This window comes from Stegodyphus dumicola, chromosome 7, assembly GCF_044657685.1.
Source record: "Stegodyphus dumicola isolate Sdum_Otavi_A_Nest chromosome 7, ASM4465768v1".
Classification (NCBI taxonomy): Eukaryota; Metazoa; Arthropoda; class Arachnida; order Araneae; family Eresidae; genus Stegodyphus; species Stegodyphus dumicola.
The window spans coordinates 32,685,739-32,707,580 of record NC_140774.1 but is presented as its reverse complement, the minus strand read 5'-3'; the positions used below and the strand labels follow the sequence as shown (position 1 = coordinate 32,707,580).

The window sequence follows — 21,842 nt, the reverse complement described above, 5'->3', positions numbered from 1 at the left end:
GGTGGAAAAAACAACCTTTTTGTTTTAATTCTGGGAGTACTTTTTCACAGCTACAGAAAATATAAAAGCTACAATTGTATTTTAAATGTTGATACAATGAAAGAGAAAAAACAATGAAAAAATTAAAAAAGAATCGGTTGCTAAATCCGAAACATACAGATAAAATGAAGATTGTAAGAGTTAAAAAAAAAGTTGTAATTGTAGTGCATTTGATATGAGCTTATCACCACGAAAATTGAAGTACTACAGAGTACTGAGATAAGTTTAGTTTAGGTTTCCAAAATAAATGTAGTATAAGGTGATTTTCTCGGTATTAGATCCAAGAAAATGTTAATATGCAGCAAGCTATAAGATATACGTGTATGAAATTTGCGTCACAGGATCGTGGGGATTAAAAGAGAAGAAAGCCCTGACGTCCTCATCGTACCGACTTTGGTCGACAGTATGAATGAAATCAAAGGTATGAATCAAATCTTTTTAAGGCCGGATTATTTCGAAAAGCTTATGGGCGCTAAAATCTCTAAAGACAATTTTTATAGAATCGCTTAAAGGGAAAAACATATGGTAACAAACTGGGTACCATACAGGAATTAGAAAATAGCATTTAAAGCGAAATTGCAGTGATTAATGACGACGACTTGCAGACCACTTTCGTAAATGTAAAGCCTCACTTTTGGCTATACCTGAGCAGTGGATGTAAGCAAACACTTCCAGCATCTCTTCTAGTATCGATATTCATTCCATGGTACAACGCATTTAATACAGGCATGTTCAAAATTAAATGAATATTTTTTTATATATTGGCATTTTCTTTGGTCTAATACCGAAAGAAACATACAAATGAGCATAAAAACTCCGTATGCATAAAATATATTTAAAATTGCAATTATATTTATCAAAATAAATATATAAAACATACATTTATGTAAATATAACTCTCGTCTAAAGTTACGTAAATAGCGTTCAAGTTAGAAATACTGTAAGAGATGCATATGATGCTAGGACTCCAGCTTTAAAAGTGAGTTTTATATTTGCTTCTTTCCTGCTTTTTGCTATTTAAACTTTTAATAAAATTTAAGGTCAGAAATCAATATTGAGCTAGAAAAATGCAATAGTTATTATTTTTAAAAACAAATACGTATTTATACTTCAATAAAGAAGGAATTTTACGTCATTTCGCATACAACTCTTTCCTGAAAGGTCGCTTATGAACGTGTGTATAAATACAAAGTGAAATGTATTTAAATGTTTTTAAGGAGGATATCTGATATCGATTTTGATTTAATCACTATCAAAGAATTTTCTTAGTATCAACAAAAGAATAAATTGTTTAATTTTATGCCATTTCTCATTCTTTGCTGCAGCGGCATTTTATTTATGTATCTTTATCTCCTAAATATTGATTTTTTTCTTAGGCTTATTAAGGTGTTTTGCTTTTATTCCCATTAGAAACATACATTCATTTTTGAAAGTACTACTTGAGAAACGAGTTGGAAATATATTATTGAAAAGAACCCGGATAACATTTCCTATTTTGTTAGTGATGCCTTTATGGTATCCTTTGCAACTGAAACTTGCTTGTACCAATATTTGAGTTTCTTTATTTAGTCAAATACGGCAAAATGTTTTAGGATTATGTACCTAATGGAACAATGTCTTCATAGGGGATTTAGATAAAATACCTCATATTCGCCTCAAATGTTGAAAGAACCAAGAGAACACATTTGCAGCCAGCGCAGGATTCGAACCCAGATCAAGCCCTTAGAATTCAGTCCAAGAGGTCAAACTACCACTCGGTTATTTATTCACTCAACTATTTATGATATGCCGGAGAAACTAATAAAGTTTTCCTTACAGTCAATTCGTTTTGCCTAAGGAAATTGAAACCTAAACATACTTATATTTAGATCGCATTATTTATTCAATTCTTGGTGTGCACAACAATTAAAAAAAAGATTTGATAGAAATAAAAGCTTTAAAAGGGGGACTGAAATTCTTAGAACTTGTAGGATTATTATTGCTTGAAACTAACTAGTTATTATCATCTAGATCTTTACTATAACTTTTTCTTTCTGTTTCCTCACCAAAATGGAAATCAGTTGGAGAGTATTTAAGCTGAGGATTTTGGATTACAAGACAGAAAGTGATTTTGTTCCTCGTAGTAATGTTACTTTAGTTCTGCCATCTTTGATAATTATTCGGCTTTGCATTATTGCTTCTGACTTGTGAATTGTTACTCCGGTTAGAGTTTTCAGTAAACTTGTAGAGACATCAGGTATTTTTTGGAAGCAGGCAAGGTGAAAAATGAGCAATCGCCTTCTGCAGGAATCGAACCACGGACTTCTGGAATACCGGCCCAGCGTGCAGAACCACTACACCACGAAGGCACGCTAGGAAGGCTAGATTAATATCTTATATACTCCGTTTTTTTAAAAGGCGACTGTGGTTTATAGGGGACCCAATCGCTAAACCCTGAGTGTGGAGAGTCATCTTCCACAACCCTTTTAGTTCGAGCGCCAATGTAGAGACTTTAGGTACTTTTTGGAAGCAGGAGAATTGAAAAATTAGCTACGCCTTCGCCGGGAATTGAACCACGGACCTCTCGAATACCAGCTCAGTATGCTGACCACTACACCACGAAGGCACGCTAGGAAAAAGGGAGGAATACCTTATGTACTCCCCTTTTAAAGGGCGACTGGGGTTTTTTAGGGGACTCAATCGCCAAATCCTGGGTGAGAAGAATCATCATCCAACACCATTTTTCAGTTCGGGCGCCACTGTAGAGACATTAGAATTTTTTTTGGAAGCCGGAGAGATGAAAAATTAGCAACGCCTTCGCCTGGAATTGAACCACGGACCTCTGAAATACCGGCTCAGTGTGCTGACCACTACACCCCGAGGGCATGCTAGGAAGGCGGGAGAAATACCTTATAAACTTTGATTCAAATTTAATTGTGTAGTCTTTGAATATTAGCGTACACTTTAGTTTAAATTTGACTATTATTTTAGTTACAACGCCACAAGTGGTGATCGTTTCTGTTAACATAAAAAGGATGTTTTGGTTCAAAGTTTGTGTTTGAATAAAAAGGTTTATTTTAAGCTTTGTAGTTGATTTCAGACACAGCGATAATTCGCTTAACGTCTGTTAGGGCTAGTTTATGCTTCCAAAGTAAGTCTATAAACTTAATGTTAAAAAAATATTTTATCAGGGTATGTTAACATTAGTTATAAATTTATCCTGTAGAAAGTTTTTCTATTAAATGAAGTTAGTTTTCCATGTACCATCAACTGCTCATCTTACTTTAACAAAATTAATTCGAATGTATTAATAAAATTTTATGTATTGAATCAAGAGAAGAATAATTTGAATACTGTGATTTTATATAAAATTTCAAAGAGGTAAAATAATTAAGTTTTAGATTTATGTTTATATGCTCTTATATATTTCATTGTTTAATATAATATACAAAGGAATATAATTTCAGTTTTTAAATATAGATGCAAATACAGTGAGAAAATAATGGACAATTTTTTTAAGTTTTAACCATTGCTCTTTACCTAGAAATGTAGTTGCTTAAAATGCCAGTGTGCTGATTTAACGATCATCCATATTCGCGTTTCTCCATGAACTTGGTTTCGTTTGCATTGATTATACCCGTAAATCTCAACCAAGTTTACTCATTTTGTTATATAATTGTTTTAGAAACAAGTATCATGTGCAAACTTTCGATTATTCTTTTTAAATTGCTATTATAGACATGTAGAAATATTATGGAAATTGTTAAAAAGAAGTTGAAATAGAACTAAGCAGTCTTTTTCTGGCTTAATTTTAAATTTTACATTGGGATGTTTCTCTTCCAATATAAAATTCATTACTAATCACAAATATCGTTTATAGTAATATCAAATGAAAATCAGCTGACTATATGTAAGCATAATTATAGGATACTTGATTTAAATATAATGCTGTAATTTTCCCATTATATCCGTTAGTGCTGAAGTTGATTCAATGAATATCAGGTATTTAATATTTAAAGATAGAATCTTTTAACAAAGTGAAGAATTTTTCAGTAGCTTTACTAATAACAGTTTTGCGTTATCGGTTAAGAATAAGGATTAATATTTTATAAAATCAATTAATTTTTGCTTTTATAAATTTAATTTTTATGTGATGCAATACAGGTTTCTTAAAGATAGTTTGACAGTATTCTGATATCTTGTTTTTAGTTTCAAAAGTTATTTCTGAAAGGTTTTGATAATATTTTATTTCAGTTTCGGTTAACTTGAATTTCTTAAATTCGTCATTCAAGAACGAAAAGTTATCAAATCGCGGGAGGTAGAGTGTCATGATTGGCAGAAAATGTGTCAATCAAATGAGAGAAGTTTCAGGTCCTAGAAGGTAAAATAATCGTGATTGGTTAACAATGCATCATAATATCTGATAATTTTACTTTACGTTTACCTTTTTAGGTTTACTTTTTCAAATGATCATTTTTAAGCGCTTGCGACTGTATTAGATGTGTTACAAATCCAGGTGAAGTTAATGTTTTGTGATTTATATTAAGCACATAAATGACTCAGTAAATTATACATTAGGTATGTTTGAATTTTTTGTTTAATAGCTATTATTTTGAGCAATGGGGATAATTACAGTTCTTAAAAACTTAACTTTAAAATTTTTAAATATAGTAATGAAAATCTTGACAGATATTAGTCTGTAATATTTCTTTGACCATTCTAAATAATTCTTTAAAATTTGTTGTAAAATTCTTTAATACTCTTAAGATTCTAAGTAATGATACTTAAGCATGTATTGAAATTTCTGCTTTCTTTTTCAGAGAATAGAATTAATGTATATTACATTAGTACATTCTAATTTATCTGTCTAACGTATTATGTTTGGAAGTTGAACAAAATGCTTTCTTTTTAAAATATTAAATTAACAGTAAAATTATTTATGTTTTTATAATTAACTAGATTAAATAAAGTTGTGTTTTTTATAAAATATTTCTGATTTATTTTGGATTTAAATTAAATATTTTTATTTTCGGACATGACTGAATAATATTAATTTGCTATCTTGAGAAAAAGCACAGAGAATACTTTCAACGCTAAAGGCTGTAATTTATATATTTTACCTTTAAATATTTTTATTTGCCCAATGTACATTTAATATTAATAAATTATTGCGCATTTGAACTAAAATAAAGAAATGAAAGGAAAATTTAATTAATTAATGCAATTGATTTGGTTTATATAGTCAATTAAAAATAAATCTTGTTCTTTTTAAAAGCCTAACTTAAACTGAGTATTCAAATTAGCACTTAAGCTGGCAACATTTAAGGAAGTTAAAATTATGTCATGCGTAGAAAAATAAATTTTACGTTATAACATTTATTAATAGAAAGCAAACATTTATTCTTACTTTAACTATCACTAAAAACAAAAACTAAATCAAAAGAAAAATTTCTGTAACGTCTTTTTATTATTATGAAATTAGTATCATTAAAAAATATAAAAATTTGAGTTATAGTAGCATTTTATATTTCAGTACTCAGCTGTTTAAGTTAAACACAAATTCTGATAGTTTTAAAAATGTCATACTTAAGAAAGGATGGTTTTAATTTTGGTTGTTATGAGCTTAAAGAAATTTTAACGATAATTTTGATAATGAAGCAAATTTATATAATAATTGTTAAGAAAATGATGAGACTCGTAACGATTAAAGTGAATTTATTTATAGTGATAAAAGCAATAAATATGAAAACAACATATGTAGCTTAAAATATTGGTGCACCTCATTCTGGAGGTTAATGCAGTAAATGGTCAATATATTCAAAAACGCTTATCTATTTTAAACTTTGAATTACGTATTCTTTTTACTCTTTCTCATAAAAAAAGCCCTGCTAATGGCTGAGTTGTTAAGATCCCTCAATACTGGTAGTTCACGCCATCTTAAAACTCAGGCGAACATGCGTGGGTGTTTCTTGTGGTTGTGTCTATGTATAAGATGAATAAGAGCCTTAGAAAGTTCTTCGCGAAGGCATACCGTCCCTTAGACGGATGATCCTCTTGCGCCTTGTTATATTCTAAAAGTCTAATAACCTAACCTTTTGCATGTAAATAATGAAATCGGACGTTTAAAATCTGATCTGTTATGTTCATTTTTTTAACGAACATAGACGAAAATATTATTTAATAAGAATTTAAGCTTTATTACGTAAACCACAGTTTGTTGTGTAGATTTAATACTATGTGGAATTAATTCTACATCTTCTAAATTCATAATTATGACAGCAAAACTTTTTTTATTTCCGTATTACTTCATTGTTCTACGCAGCATATTTTTTATCAGATTTATCAATAAGCATTCTTCTGTACAGTTGGTCACCATCATACGCATAAACACTCTGAATGCAATCTCTGCATTCAAGAAAACATATCTCAAATTCTACAAAATTATTTTTCAATGGAGTACAGGAAGAGTCTCACAATGTTCATATAGGCAATATGGTGTTGGAGATGCTCACAATTATTTAAAAGATCCTCATAGTTTAAGTCTTTGTGATGTACTTTAGTCATCTGTTTATTTTTGTCTTTAAGAATCACCAGAAAGAACGGTTTTCAATTCAGGGCAGAAGGGAAATATATTTCAAAACTGTGAATAAACGTCTATACATTTTATTAGTTCAAAAATTAGTTTCCAAAATAGAGAGGAAAATTTCTCCCTTGAACTATTCAGTTTTATTGAGAAATACCACTTTGATCCCCCATATCTACTAAGACACACTCTTCGTTGTCATTTTCGTTTCTTTTTCCCCCATCACTGTAAATCTGTATCTGGACACATACTCTTGGCTTTGAATTCCTAATCATTAAATTTATGTCTAGTGTCCTGGAGACAGGCTTTTCAAACACTCAAAAAGATTCATGGCAGTACAGATGATCACATCCTTTGATGACAGGACTTGTTTGTTTTCTTCATTCTTTCGAGTATCTAATTCCAAAGAATTGTGGGAAATATTGTTTCCAAATTATCCATTTTTTAGCTCAAATCCCTCTGCCTCTTGGCTTGTATAATATAGTTCTTCATCATCAGCTGATAGAGAATCCAGAGTATGCTTTATTTTCTCGAAACAGAGCATACACAACATCAAAATGTCCTGACATGTGTGACACAAACACTTGACCACAAAATGTTTTCCTAAAGATGGGGTGAATGCATTCCACCGATGAGTAAAACCAGCAGAAATAGAGTGCCGACGACAACAAAGTCAAATATTTTATAGACTGTACACTAAAAAAATTTATTATTGGGAAGTCGATTGATCTATGCAGATTAACCTGGGAAACATGCTCGTTGTTATGCTCGTCAGTGCTCAGCGAGTCCATGCATTAAAACAAATTAGTGCCTTTTCCGCGATTCCTCTTTCCGCGTTTTTCAAAATCAATTCCTGTAAAAACGGAGAGTACAGTCTCCCACTCACAACTCCTCAGGAGATGTCACGATGAGACATTAAGAACTGGGCAGTTTCTCTGTGAATAAGCTAGTCTTCATTAGACTGAAGACAGGCTTTTCAAAGAATGAAGACAGGCTTTTTCACTGAAGACGTATTTTAGTTTAGGCTCCTTTCGAAATTTTTCATGTCATTCCATTTGTAACTCTGCTACAATATTAGCTGTCATTTTCACATCTTATGTTAATCAATGCGGATGTTTTAGACGTTATTGGAACTAGAAGGGGAAAAAAACCTTTAGCCCTTTATAAAGGTTATCAGTAACGAATTCAGAATAAAAATAAGGAAAATGTAGTTTATTGCATTTGCATAACTGAAAGAATTAAAAGCTTCAAAGGCGCAATTAAAACCAAAGCAGAAGTTGTTTTAGAAGAACGAACTTCATTATAGAACGAATTTTTATTCTGAAAGATTTTGTTATAACTCAACCTTTATGCAGAATTTTGGAAGAATATTGTTTTTTACTTTGGGAAACAATCTTTCAGTTCCATTGCCAAAAATCATCGCCTAGTTTGAACATCTCTCTCTTTCCTTTTAAATACAGTATTAGCTTCATTCATGCAAAGATCTGAGATCGTAAATATTTTTCAATTACTTCTTTTAAAAATTAGTCGTTTCAAATCTAAAAATTTTTTGCTTTCCTACATTTCGGGAGAGGCCAAGGTCCCCTCGAAACTCCACTATGTAACCCCTTTGGGAATGGGGGGTAACGAAGATTGATGATTTACAGGAAATAGGAATCGCGGAAAAGGTAGACACGGTTAAAAAGTCACTGATTTGGAGAACCTGCTAATCGTGCAAGATATGAGATTATTATAACATAAATAATATCCTATGCATTAATTTTTTTTAAAAACTTTTTGTGATTTGAGCCACAATTTTAAGCATAGCACCTGCTTCAGTATTTTGCTAGGTGTTTTATATTAAATGGAATTCGTTATTTACGTTCCACACAAAATTGTGAACATTTTGGGAAGGAAAATGCACTTATTTTTTAAAAATATGTTCAGATGTTCTATATTTTATATTCTATTCTATATTTTATATTTTCAGGTGTACTCTGGGAGTTTATATAACTAATTTGCTAAGATATGGCAGAAAATACGCTAAAATTTGCTATTGTATTCAGAGCAAACATCACAAACGAAGATCACGTGAGAAAAAAAACAGAAGAATTTTTTGAAATATTTCATCGCATGAAAAACTTTAACTCCGAAACTAATATTTTAAAGCCAAGAAACATAGACACTGACCCAATTTATCAGGCAAAATTATATGAAATGGAAGTACATATTAAGATTTTAGACGATGAAGATCACTTTCAATCCGGAGATTATTGTACAAAAGTTTTTGAAGAATGGTGTAATGAACGTGACAACGTGTTATCTAAATCATGGTTAAGACTGATTAATTGCTCAGGTTTGGAAAAAAATTTCAAGCAGTTTCATTGTGATGTTAGAAGTAAAGAAATAGCTTTTGGTACGTTTCCTAATATGCAGCAGTTTGTGCAGCAATATCAATTTGCACCTGAAATAAATGATGGTGAAATAATAAGTACGTTTTTGCATGATCTGAAACAGTTTATCGTATATATTTACTGCAATCATGAAAACTGTAATAAATTCAGATTTGTCGTGGATTACAAGGCTATCGTTAAAGTTCTTGTTGATACGTCAAATGAAGAAAACATGCAGATTTTCTTCAATTTGCAACATATACCTGTAATTTATCGAGAAAAAAAGAAAGAAGATGATAAACAAAAGAGATGCATAGAAAATGAGATGTGTAGTGGAGAAAAAGCAGTATTTTTAGTAACTGATCAAGAATACCAGGAAAAATACTGGGAACGGACTCTTACATTCGGCTGTGAATTTAAGAATTCTGTTTGCCATTTATCTGAAATTGGTGGATGTTTAGTATTTAAAATTGTTTTCCCCGAAAAATTTATAGTAAATGATGTCATTGAACGTTTAATTCAGCGCTGCTCATCAAATACTCACTTTTATTATAGTCACATAAGGACGGTTGTCCCGAAAATCAAATATCCTAACATTCAAAACCTACCTTTTGGAAGTTTAAGAAGTGATTCAAAGAAAAATGCAGATTCAAATACTGCATTTAGTTGCCAGTTTGCATGGGAAGCTATTATTAGAAAATCGTTTGAAATCAGAGATCAACTTAACCTGAAACAGAATGAAACAGAAAGTGATCTGTTTCAACTAGATCTCGTAAAAAGGAGGCTGAACGCATATTTTAACTGTAATGCGGAAGCGTTAGTGAACAGTCTGTATCATATTAGTGAAATGATTGATAGACGCGACATTTTCACATTCTGTGATGCTTTAGCTGAACTTTTCGAATATTATTTGTGGGAAGAATCAAATGAATTGGAGTTACCAGAAGAAATGTGTTTAGTTAGACGTATGATTATTACCCCATCCAGGATTATGTTCTTGCAACCTTACGAGCATTTTAATAATCGAGTAATTCGAAAATATGAAGCAGACAACATGTTAAAAGTTTTAATTCAAGAGGATAATAGTTCGTCATTTACACCTGCCGTGCGTAATCATTCAGAAGCGAAAAAATTTATGGATGATGTAATGGGAAAAACTTTGAAAGAAGGGATATGGATTGGACCCAGGCATTATGAATTGTTGGCATCATCAAACAGCCAACTGAAAGAACATAGTGTTTGGATGTATGCCAAGGATGAAAAAGGAAATACTGCAGAATCAATCAGAAAATGGATGGGTGATTTTAGTCACATAAAAAGTGTAGCAAAGTATATGGCTCGGATGGGTCAATGCTTTTCAAGTTCTACCAAAGTTGTACCCAAGGAATTAGGTGCACATGATATAGTTTATATAAAAGATATAAAATCTGGTGATGGAAAGTATATTTTCTCAGATGGAGTTGGAATGATTTCTAAAGAACTGGCGATGGAGGTAAGATGAATGTCTCTTTTTATATTTTTCATTACTTTATTTGGTTAAATGGTTACTTTATTTGGTTCTCCTATATTTTTTTAATTTAAATCTACTAGCGAAATGTTTCAACTCAAAATGCTCAGCTAGCGAAAAGTTTTCAGTACGTACACATATGCTTTACAGAAGAAAGATTTCTTTTATTTTTTCTAAGGACATATTACGTCAGACATTAGGAAAGATTTAGGTTTTGAAGGAATTGTGTTTTCTTTCCCCTCGTTTTTTTTAATCTGATCTGCAATAGTGTTTTTTTACATTCATGTTATAACTAATCTCACTTGTCTCACCTCATCATCAGAATTTACATTCATAAATTTGAATGTTATTTACGCAGCAGTAATTTTTATTTTAATTGCAAAAATTATGTTGAAACTCTTTGTTGAAGTTTAACTTTGTTTTATTTTATACAAAATTTATTTTATTTGAATTGCACAATAACTTACACAGTAATTACTATACACCACTTGAAGTGTAGATGAGCCACGCATCAGTTTAAGCCTAACTTACTCCCCAGTTTCAAATAATATTACAACTACAAGAACTCTGGCTTGAATTTTCAACCCGAAACGTCATTTGGCTGTTCTTAACGTGAAAGATACCGAAACTGAAGCTACTTTCAGAAGTTTAATGCTTCACAATCTAACTTCTTACCACCTAGCCGTCAAATGACTAGAACCCCGTAATTAGTGTAATTCGCCTTGTATTCTACGCTTGAAGGTTGAATGGACTGGTTGAAGGCTGGGTAATGTATTCTTCATGTATGATATCATCATGACGTGTATCAGTTCTTCATGTATGATATGAATAGGATTAGTTTCTCTTATAAGGCATCTTTCTTCTTATGCAGATAGTCCTAGCGGGATTTGCCATAATTAAATAATACTATTGCTTACACATTTAAACAAACAGTTTTGTATTTAAAACAATATTAAATACTCAAATTATTCACTTGTAACTGCAAAATAGTCATTGCAAAAAGGCATGTAAGCAAAAGAATAAACAGAAATAACAAAAATTGTCACTGAGATTGAGAATCTTTGTATAGTTCTCTAAGGCAGCTGTCTCAGTCTGGCGGGCTGCATGCTGTCCAGGAATCAATTTCACACGGCCTACGGAGACGTTGTCCATTAATTAGCATTAGTATGACAAGAATTTGAAGCCAATTAATTAGCATTATTATGACAAGAATTTGAAGCCAATTAATTAGCATTATTATGACAAGAATTTGAAGCCAATTAATTAGCATTATTATGACAAGAATTTGAAGAAATATTTTAAGATTTTAATGAACTGGAGGATATGGAAGTGCATATTTTCATTATCATTAAAAACAAACGTGAATAACATCCCAGAAAATCTGCAAACAGAACTAATTAATTTACATTGTGATATAAATCTTATTCAAAGATTTCAAGGTACAGATTTGATGACTTTTTTCGTACTTGTGAAAAGATAAATACATTCAGTTACGAATTTTTTCAGTAAAAATAATTGTTTTATTTAGGAGTACATTTAAATGTGAACAATGGTTGGTACTTTTCCGTTTTGCCGGCGCAGACGATAAAGTCGCCAATAATGGTACAACTGATGCCAAACGGAATATCCTCGCTGGTAACCTTTTACGCATCATTTTCAAAACAAATCGCAGCCATTCCTTATCAGACTGATTGTTTCTTTCAATACTGGCATACAATTACATAGAATTTTTATCAGATAGTTCAATTTTATGCTATAAGGGCCATTCGCGGTAATTAAGTCAGTTAGGATACAACCACACCGCTCACCCGAAGGCGAAATTATAGAAAAGGCAAAGTTAAGGGTTAAATTCATCAATTCTATAATGAGAATGCATTAGCGAAGTAAAGCACTACGGTTTTACATAATTTCTGAGTAAGCTATTCGTACGACTTGAAATAATTCTTGCATTCCAAATTAAGATTTAATTTGAAATTAATGTAGGTAATTACTAAGGGAATTAGGTTTTTGTAGCGTAGTTTACGCGAGATGAGATCACTTAGGGTCACGTGATATGAACCGGCGAATCAGAATGTTGAACCATGAAAGCATAGTAAATTCTTAAATTAATGTCTTTTTACAAATATATGATCTTTATTTATTGGCTTTTTACAAAATTTTAAACGATATTAAATGTTTATGCCTTCAAAATAAAAAATTCTCAGAACTAACATATTTTATGTGTATACTGTATGTTGTCTTGGCGAGATTTGCGCCGGCGAAACGGAAAAGTACCCAATGCTTTTTTCCTAGTTGAAAATTAATAAGAAAAGAACCATATTAGCCGATGAGAATTTAAAACTCTTGATGAAAATAGTTTCTAGTAATTTTCCTCTAAGGTTAAAACTTTATCAAAATTTTCTATCTAATGATGCTTATATTCTTCTGTTATTCATAGCGTGCTATTTCTGCTTTGAATATTGATATGATTTACGTAGCCGAGATTTTGTGTTAACTGCACACGTCATCCCCAGTATTACTTTGTCGCATCTACTCTTTTATTATGATTTAATTAATACATTTTGAACGGTAAAATATACGCACGATTTAAAAGATTACCCAACATATAATAATATACGATTATTATATGTTGGGTAATCTTTTAAACATACATACATATTTTTCATAGTCATAGATATATGAACATAGAAGAACTCTTAGTATTATTTAGCAAACTATTACATAGGAAGTTATTATATAAACCATCTGACACAAGATTCCGTTTTTTTTAAGAAGTTTCTAATTATTTAAATGTAACTGAATATACTTTTTCTGCATGCGTAAAAGTAATAAAAAAGGGGGGAAGTCTGAAAACTTTCAGATTTTACAATTACGCCCAAAGAAGCGTTTTCTCAACGTTTTGTGTGTTACCTTTATTTATTAAATATCATGTTCTTCGTATTTATTTCCGATACACAGTTTCGCGCACTAGAGATAATTTTTTTCCCATGCAGTGCTGCCATTGCTCGCTTTGAAATCGTTGAGTTTGTTAATCAAAAACTCGTTAAAATGTTACAAAATACGAAATCAATAATAAAAAAAATTACAAATTAGGGTTTCCAGATGCCCATATTCGGTGGAGGATTGATTAATAATTTGATGGCTCTAGGTACCGTTGTTGTATCACAATGAGAGAAACATACATACATTTATACAGATTCTTCATTATTTAATTTCTTTAAATATGACACAGGTGATAATATTGTTGGCAATAATTTGAAAATTCAACGGACATTTAAAGTGAATCAACGCAACATGCCAAAACGAAATTAAAAGTCCTTCTCGGGCAAATTGCCCTTTTGGACTAAAAATGGGAAAATAAGAGACTGAGACTAGTTTTTCATTATTTATTCTCAAGCTTTATTCTACTTGGAAATTGTTCGTAATTTGTTTATTTTCTGTTTATTTTCTGTTTATTTTAATTTTAAGTCAGAAATAATTTATTTAGTGTTAATAAAACAAATTAGAATTGCTTGAAACAAAGGTAAGTGTGAAAATTTAACATTTACCAGTCAATACGTTTAAATTATAAAGTATAACCGACAGAAATCTTTCAGAGCTTTAGATCTCGGCCAGAAAATAAATATAAATCATAATTTTTCCTTTGCATCAATATTATTATTGTTTATGTATATTTTGATAAATATTTAGTAAATAAAAGATTTAAGGAAAAAATATGTGTTTTCTTTAAAAAAGGTTTTGCATTAAAAAAAATGAAACTGGCAGCTGCTTTTGGATCCTGCATTTGGCCCGCATGCAATCTGAGTTGCAGACCACTGTTCTGCGCTAAGTGGCGTGCCGTTAATAGACTAGAGGGCCTAAGCTGGTCCCCTAATCTTTTAACATATTTAAACAAATATTTATCTAGCATACCAAAATTGCTATAAGGAATATCTTTTTAACCCTTCAGGAAATGCTCGTCTTTTTCCTAATTTTGATAAGCTGAATTAACTTTTAGTGTTACATTTATTAGTGTTATATTTATTTAGTGATATATTTTTTAGTGTTATATTTATTTAAAGTTTAAGAAAACATTCTTGTGATATTTGAAAGTATTCGGATCAAAGTATATCGATGTAGTAATTCCGAATTTTAAATTTGGAGAGGGAAGTGAAATAAAAATAGTTCCTACACAAATAAAGGCATTATAAAGCATACGTGAGCAAACTAAGAAGTCGCTTTTGGCAGCCCGTTAATCAGCTGTCTATATCACAATTCTATGGTCTTGTGGCCTATTAACGATGTCTTTTAGTGTATTATATTTCCGAAACAAATAAAAATAAATCACAAATGTTAGGTCTACAATATGTGCTCTCATTTACCTAAACATGAAACATTATACCTGTCGTTCCAAAGTTCAGAGAATTAATGATATACGAACAAAGAAATAGTTTGTTTTCTTGCTGTGTTCTTTTTGAGATAGAAATGCTTTTAAATAATTAATTATTATTTTATACCAACCATCAGTTTAAAAATTTATTTATTTATTATGGCAGGATCACTTTGATTTACTTTCCTTGTCTAATTTTCAAATATTTCTCAAAGATAATTATTTATTATTGTACGCGTGAATTTTCGTATTTTAAATACAGTAAACCGTATCACGGTCATTGTCTTCCTAACACCATTACTTCTGAAACGTTTCAGTATTTCTGAGAACATAAATAAACTCTGAATCTTACCTCTATAAGGCCACCAACTTCGGAAAAAAAAATCATCTGGAACTGTAGGTAGTTACTCTAGACAGAATTACAATTTTTGTGAAAACCATGGCAGGCCATTGGTTCTCTTGTTTATCATCACCTTTCATATATATTTCCCGATAAAATCAAGAAATTTTGAAACACATCCAGTTAGATCATATCAATGAAATGAAAGACATCTACTTAAGAGTAATATTCACATCAAATGCAGTTTCTTAAGATATCTGCTTTTGTCTGATACTCACATAAAACACACAGTGTTTGATCCAAAGTAGATTTTATATGTCAGAGATGTTTTGGCAAGGTATAAGCAGTGTATAAAGGGAAACAAATGCTAGAAGTACAAAAGTGTTATAGAGGTTACGTCCAAAATTTTTGTGCAATTTTTGGATGATATTCGAGAATGATCACACTGAAGTTGCAGAACAGTTGGAGAGAGTTTAAGTACAAATTTGATGTTTATCAAACTACTAAAGGAGCGCGTCTGGACATCTGTTGTTTTGTGAGAAAAGTACTGTTGTGTGTATGTGTGCGTATGCGCATGCGTGTTGGTGACGAAAAGAGATACGGGTCACCCCCCCCCCGAAAAACAAACCGAATGATGTTATTACTAATTGCAACTTGTTTTCCGTGAATGATTTCTTATTAAAAGCTATTTATTTAAGCATCCAGTTAACATTAACACGAAGTGGCCAAAATATTAGAAATACCCATTTTTTTTATTATGGACTCCTCTGTGAGTGACGCACAATGATGTAGTGCCATATAACATTCACTCATCTTGAGACAAAAATAGTTATCACTACGGTAGCATGAAAGTGGAAAAGACAAAGAATGACTTTGAATGACGCATGATCGTAGATGTAAGAAGACTAGGTTCCAATATTTCTGAAACAGCTGATGTTCTAGGCTATTTTCAACCAGCAGTATCTCGGGTGTTTACAGAATGGCAGTTGAGCAGAAAGATTCAGTTAATATAAACCATTCTGGTCTGAAAATGCCCGTGAACGAAACAGATAAAAGGCGGCTAACAAGAATAGGTCAGCAGCAGCAGAAGTTCGACAAACGAAACGACAAACTGCATCTCAGTACAATTACAATTCATACGAATCACAAAGCATATCTGAACGAGTAAAAAGCGGTCTTTGAAACGGAAGAATTTTAGCCGCAGTAGACCGTTACGGATGCCATTCTTGTTTTTGGTGAACAAGAAATCACGACTGCTATGGGCCCAAGGGTAAAGAAACTTGATTATTAAAAACATTTATTGTTCCAATGAAAATCTTTTCTGCTCCATCAGGTGACAGTGTCAGAATATGATGAAAACATCTAACATACTTAGACAACACTTTCTTGATGGCAGATCTTCAGACTGGTTGCAATGGAGTTACAGACAGGAGAATATTTTCCTTGGAGTTCGTTGGATACCTTTCTATGTCTGAAAACGGCTCTTAGCACCATAACGTACCTCAGTATCATTCCCGATCATGTGAACTCGTTTATGGCTGCAATTTTCTCTGACGCAGATACTTATTTTGAGCATGAGAATACCCATTACTACCGTACACGATTGATATGAAATATGTCGCAAGAGAACTTCAAAGCTTAGAAACTCCACTATCCAATATGAATAAATTTAGAGCTTTCATTATGCCAGTTTGACATAACATTCCCCAGAAAAAATATCAGCACCTTTTTTAATGTATGCCTAGAAGAATATAGGTTATTATCAAAACTAAAGGTGGATTAACGCGTCGTTAGGAAATGTCTCCAGTAATTTGGTCACTCAGAGTATATTCATGAAGCCTTTATAAATGTCACTTATTTTCTAATTGTTCAGCGCATTTTTATATCAGCTCTATTTATTAACTTTTTATTAATTTTATTAATTAATTTTCCTTTTCGTTTCAAGGTGAGGAAGGTTTTCCAAGAAAAACCATCTCAGAGACGGGAAAACTTAGAATCTCTCTATCAGGCTTCAGCATTTCAAATACGCTTCAAAGGCTGCAAAGGAATGATAACCGAGACACCTTCTTTACCAGGTCGGCAACTGAGAATACGACCTAGTATGGAAAAATTCAAATGTGAAAGCTCAAGCCATTTAGAAATCATAAAGCAAAGTGCGCCACGTATGTTAATATTTTGTATTTATACTTACTACTCTAATATACTAAGATGATTTTTCAGAATCATGTTAACTCTTTTGAAAGGTACTATCATTACCTCAACAGGAAATGAAATATAATAAATCGATATGAATTTTAAATTTATAAATGGGTTTGTTCCTAATTAAGTACTAAATTTCCGGTAATTCGCAATATGGATTAGATCTTGATTATTAATTTCACTTCCTATCTAAATAAAACATCTTCATGTTGAGAAACGCACTTCTTCATATACATAAATATTTATAGTTAATAATTCAGCCACAGCATTGTCATGCCATTGCATGACATACATAGACATCGAAACACACTAAGCATTTCTATAGTAAGAGAAACTTATATTCAGGATGATAACTTGGCAAATAACTATTTATTACTTTACTTTCATCACCATCTGACTATCAATTCACGCTTGAGAAGGACTCACGCAGTGATGCCAGAACATTCTTTTATAATTATTGAATACCAAACATCCTCCGCCGCGATGGACAGTAGTTTGTACAAAACTTTGCACACCAAAAATAAATATTGGATTATAACTATGAACAATGATAAAATAAAAATTTAAGTTTTAAAAATGCTATAATTCTAATAAATTTAAGAATATATATAAGTATTAAAGTCCAATTGCCTTGATATACAAAGAATGGAGACGGTTTTTGTAATAGGACGTTTTATTCATAGTAGAAGTTTTAAACTTAATGACCAGAACCTTTCCATCTGCACTTGGATAGGTTTCAGTAATTCTGCCAAGCTTCCATTTCAGGAGTGGCAGATTTCATCTTTAATTAACACTAAATCATTCACTTTTCTAAGTTCGGTTTAGCTTTTATACACTTTGGTCTTTGTTGTGATTGCGAGAGATAATCTAATGACTCCGCTGCCATAGACTTCAGAAAAGAACTTCTATTAACCTCCACCTCTCGATAACAAAATTTACCGAATCATGATTAGGTATGGAGTTTAAAGCAGCTCTTAGAATGAAATGGCCAGGCGTAAGAACCAAGTCATTTCATTCATTGGCAGAACCAGCTATTCAATGAGGGACAATTTGTGAATCAGGATAACAAAATATGTTAACATCAGAAATTCGACATAATTCCTTTAAATAATTTATTATTCTCGCTGTTATTACAGCATCCATAAGTTATCCATAAGCATCCATAAGTCAACTTCAATACAAGAAGTAGTCTCAGCATTCATATCTGCAGTATATCAAGAGTTTAGGATCATTAAAGAGACCTACACTAGGTCTTGAATTTAAACACGACCCTACATCAGTTATTAAAGTAATGAACTCTTCTTAAGTTAAAACCTGTGACAGAAATCTCTAAAACATGCATTTGCAAATATTTTTCTTTCTTTCTTCTTCCTCAGACATTAATAACCAAAATTTTTTATTGATGGAGGAAATTATTAATGAAACTCCACTGTGTAGATTACCAAACTTTCTTTTAAGATGAGCTTTCATTTGCTCCATGCTAGACTCCAAAAGGCCCTTACAATGAGGGGCTCAAGGCAGACTTAAATTCCAAATAATGCTTTCTTCTGAAAGATCATTTTTGTAATCAGCTCAGAAAAATTCGTACCTCCTAGAAGCAGATCTTCTTACGCTGCTAGGAATGATTCAGAACTCAAATCACAAACAAATAAACAAACAAACGTAACTTTTGGTTGGTTTTACATCTCTTTTTTTTTCTCATTCGTATTTGAAATGAATGTGAAAAATCATTTCTAACTTTTAAAATTATGTTCCTTCATTACGAGAGTCACGGGAAGATCAGCACGATCTGACTAGCCAAGTCTGCTCGATTACTAAAACAATTTATAGAGTTCCTCACTTTGTAAATGCTAAGTTATTGTTGAACGTGAAGAATCTTAAGAACTGTTAAGCGAATAATCGCTTGAGTTCGTGTGACAAGAAACAACAAGATGAAAGGGTAAATAACCCTTTATTATTCAAATAAGATTTAACAGAACTCCGTCTTGGAGTGTACACCGACACTTGGGCTTGAACTTAAGAGTCTAAGAAGCAAACTAAAACTAATTTAAACTAAAAAGAGATACAGCCGAAGCTATCAAGATTCTAACCGAGTTGGCCCCTTAACTCTAAATGACTGCGAAGCTATCAAGGGCCTGAGTACGCCGAGTGTAATAACAGCTTTTGAGAGAGAGTAGCCCAAAAGGCGAACGCGCGCTGATCAGAAACTCTGATTCTCTCTAAATCAGCAAGTAGAACTTTGCGGTTAAATACCGTTCTTCTGCATTATGTATTCAGACGTGATTCCAAAACTACGTTCTGGCCGGAAGTAGTAAGTTGAAGTTAAGAATTTGACAGGAAAGGAGTTTTAACTTAAAATTTAACAGTTAATAAAATTAACATAATCCTTACAAATTAACTAGAATTAACATAATCCTTACAAATTAACTAGCCAAGTCTGCACGATTCCTAAAACATGAATTTCCAAATATTTTTTCTTTCTTTCTTCTTCCTCGGACATTAATATCCAAATTTTTTTATTGATGGAGAAAATTATTAATTAAACTCCACTGTGTAGATTACTTCATAAAATTGTTTGATGATCAAGTCTGTAACATGACTTTTTCTCAGCAGTATAATTTGATGCTTTTGATTTTTAGGATGCTTAGCGTTTCTTAGTCTTCCGCTGACTCGTAAGATATTTTCGTCATCAAAAAAGTGCTTCAAAGACGAAGTTTTACTATCTGATTTCAAACTTTTACCAGATTTCAGTAATTTTATTTCTTCATCAAACGCATATTTTTGAACCAATTTCACAATTGTAGAAATAGCCTTTTCCAGTTCTTGAGCACTTGAGAAACCGGTAGCTCTTTTTAGTTGATAGCTTGGAATTATTTTTCATGAATCTTAAACATCAAACCAGTATGAACATAGTTCATGAAGAGAATTTGAATAGAAGCGCAGATTCTAGCTTATCGTACATTAATGTACATTAATGGGCAAATCACAGTTTTGCCCTTTTCTTGAAGAAAATCTTTGGAATTTATCGAAGGGACAAAAGCTGTTTGCGATAAATAGTTTTCCTTCAGTCAAGAAGCACCGTATCACAACTGCGATCTTGCAAGATATTATATATTCTGCTAACGTAAACGAAACAGCAAAAGTGTAGGAAGGATTTTTAACATAAAAGCGATACATGAATCAAAATAAATTTTACAAACTTTTTTGAGTGTGGTTTGAATGGAAAGAACAAAAGATATTTACTGCAGTCAAAACAAAACTGCAATCTTTACAATTTTGCGTAATTTCCTCTTCTTATAATTTGTACTATATTTGCTATGTAATATTTACTATGTATATAATATAATTAAGCTTCATTATTTTACAAAATAAACTTCAAATGTGAAATAAAAAATTCGAAAATATTTTATTTCATTTTTATATCAATAAATGTGTAAATTATAAATATTTATAAAATTATTAATGCTTTAAAATTATTCTAATTTAAATTAACAACTTTGATTTTATGTGCTGAAGCTTAAAAAAATTATTATCCTAGTTTCTGATGTATGTTTAGTCTGGTTAAGATGCATGTTTAATGCTGCGTTTTTTAAAAGAAAATTATTTTTCTTTATTACCTAATTATGTGTATTAAAAGAATTCTTAAAATAGTATTCCAAATATTATATTATTTTTCATGCGCAGGTGCTATGTTTCTGAATCGGCCTTTTATCACCATATTAGAGCAACTTGGAGTGAAACCACAGGTTTTCTTAGAATTGCAAAAAGATATGATGTTTGACCTCACTGAATCTTTGATCAATGACAAAAAAGCTTATAAGACACTGAAAAGATTTACATCTTTAGACTATCCTTACAATAAACTTTTTCGAGCTGGCATTTCTATATCAGAAGAGCCATTTTTTCGCTCACTTTTGCTATCTATTTATAAAACTGCGATAGGTAAGTTTTATTTCTATTATTTTTATTTATTTGTTTAGTACTGCGTTTAGCAATTGAAAAACAATTTCCTTCAAAAAGAAGGAAGGGAAATGCTTCAGTATTTTCTGAAAATGATGATTATTTGTAATACGTAGAAGTAGGTGCATTCTGTGGATCTCTTATGAATTATTAGCATTTCGGAGTCAGTTGATGTTAAAAAAACGGTGTCCGAGATATTTATTGGATTAAATACATAAGCTGATTACATTTTCTTGTTACAATTTATTAAAATGCTTACAAAATCACATAAACAAATCTTTTGCCCTTGATGCGAAACAACCTGGCCCAAAGGAGAATAACCATCATTTGTACCCGGCTTTTTAGTCTGTATTACACATGAATGTATAGACGTCGTGAACCATTTAACTTAAGATGATATACACAAGACCAGATTAAGACCTTTAGAGGCTCTAAACACTTAAAAGATTTTGGTGCCCTCGCATATGCTTACGCCAGTTTTTAGTTAATTCCCT

General features: G+C 31.5%; 1 protein-coding gene across 3 annotated transcripts in view; it reads left to right on the top strand.

Annotated features, from left to right (window-relative positions):
• Window positions 1-303: 303 nt before the first annotated feature.
• The window catches only part of LOC118186842 (uncharacterized), a 37,016-nt gene continuing 15,477 nt past the window's right edge, over window positions 304-21,842 (top strand). The window contains exons 1-4 of one of the 3 annotated variants that reach the window (XM_035357003.2): window positions 304-460; window positions 8,571-10,465; window positions 17,135-17,351; window positions 21,073-21,330. In XM_035357003.2, the coding sequence (XP_035212894.1) occupies window positions 8,609-10,465; window positions 17,135-17,351; window positions 21,073-21,330 (2,332 nt within the window). In that variant the 5' untranslated portion in view covers window positions 304-460; window positions 8,571-8,608. Of the gene's footprint in view, window positions 461-4,380; window positions 4,400-4,444; window positions 4,597-8,570; window positions 10,466-17,134; window positions 17,352-21,072; window positions 21,331-21,842 lie in introns of those variants that run through there. The other 2 variants (XM_085820066.1, XM_035357004.2) reach the window with 2 other exon arrangements.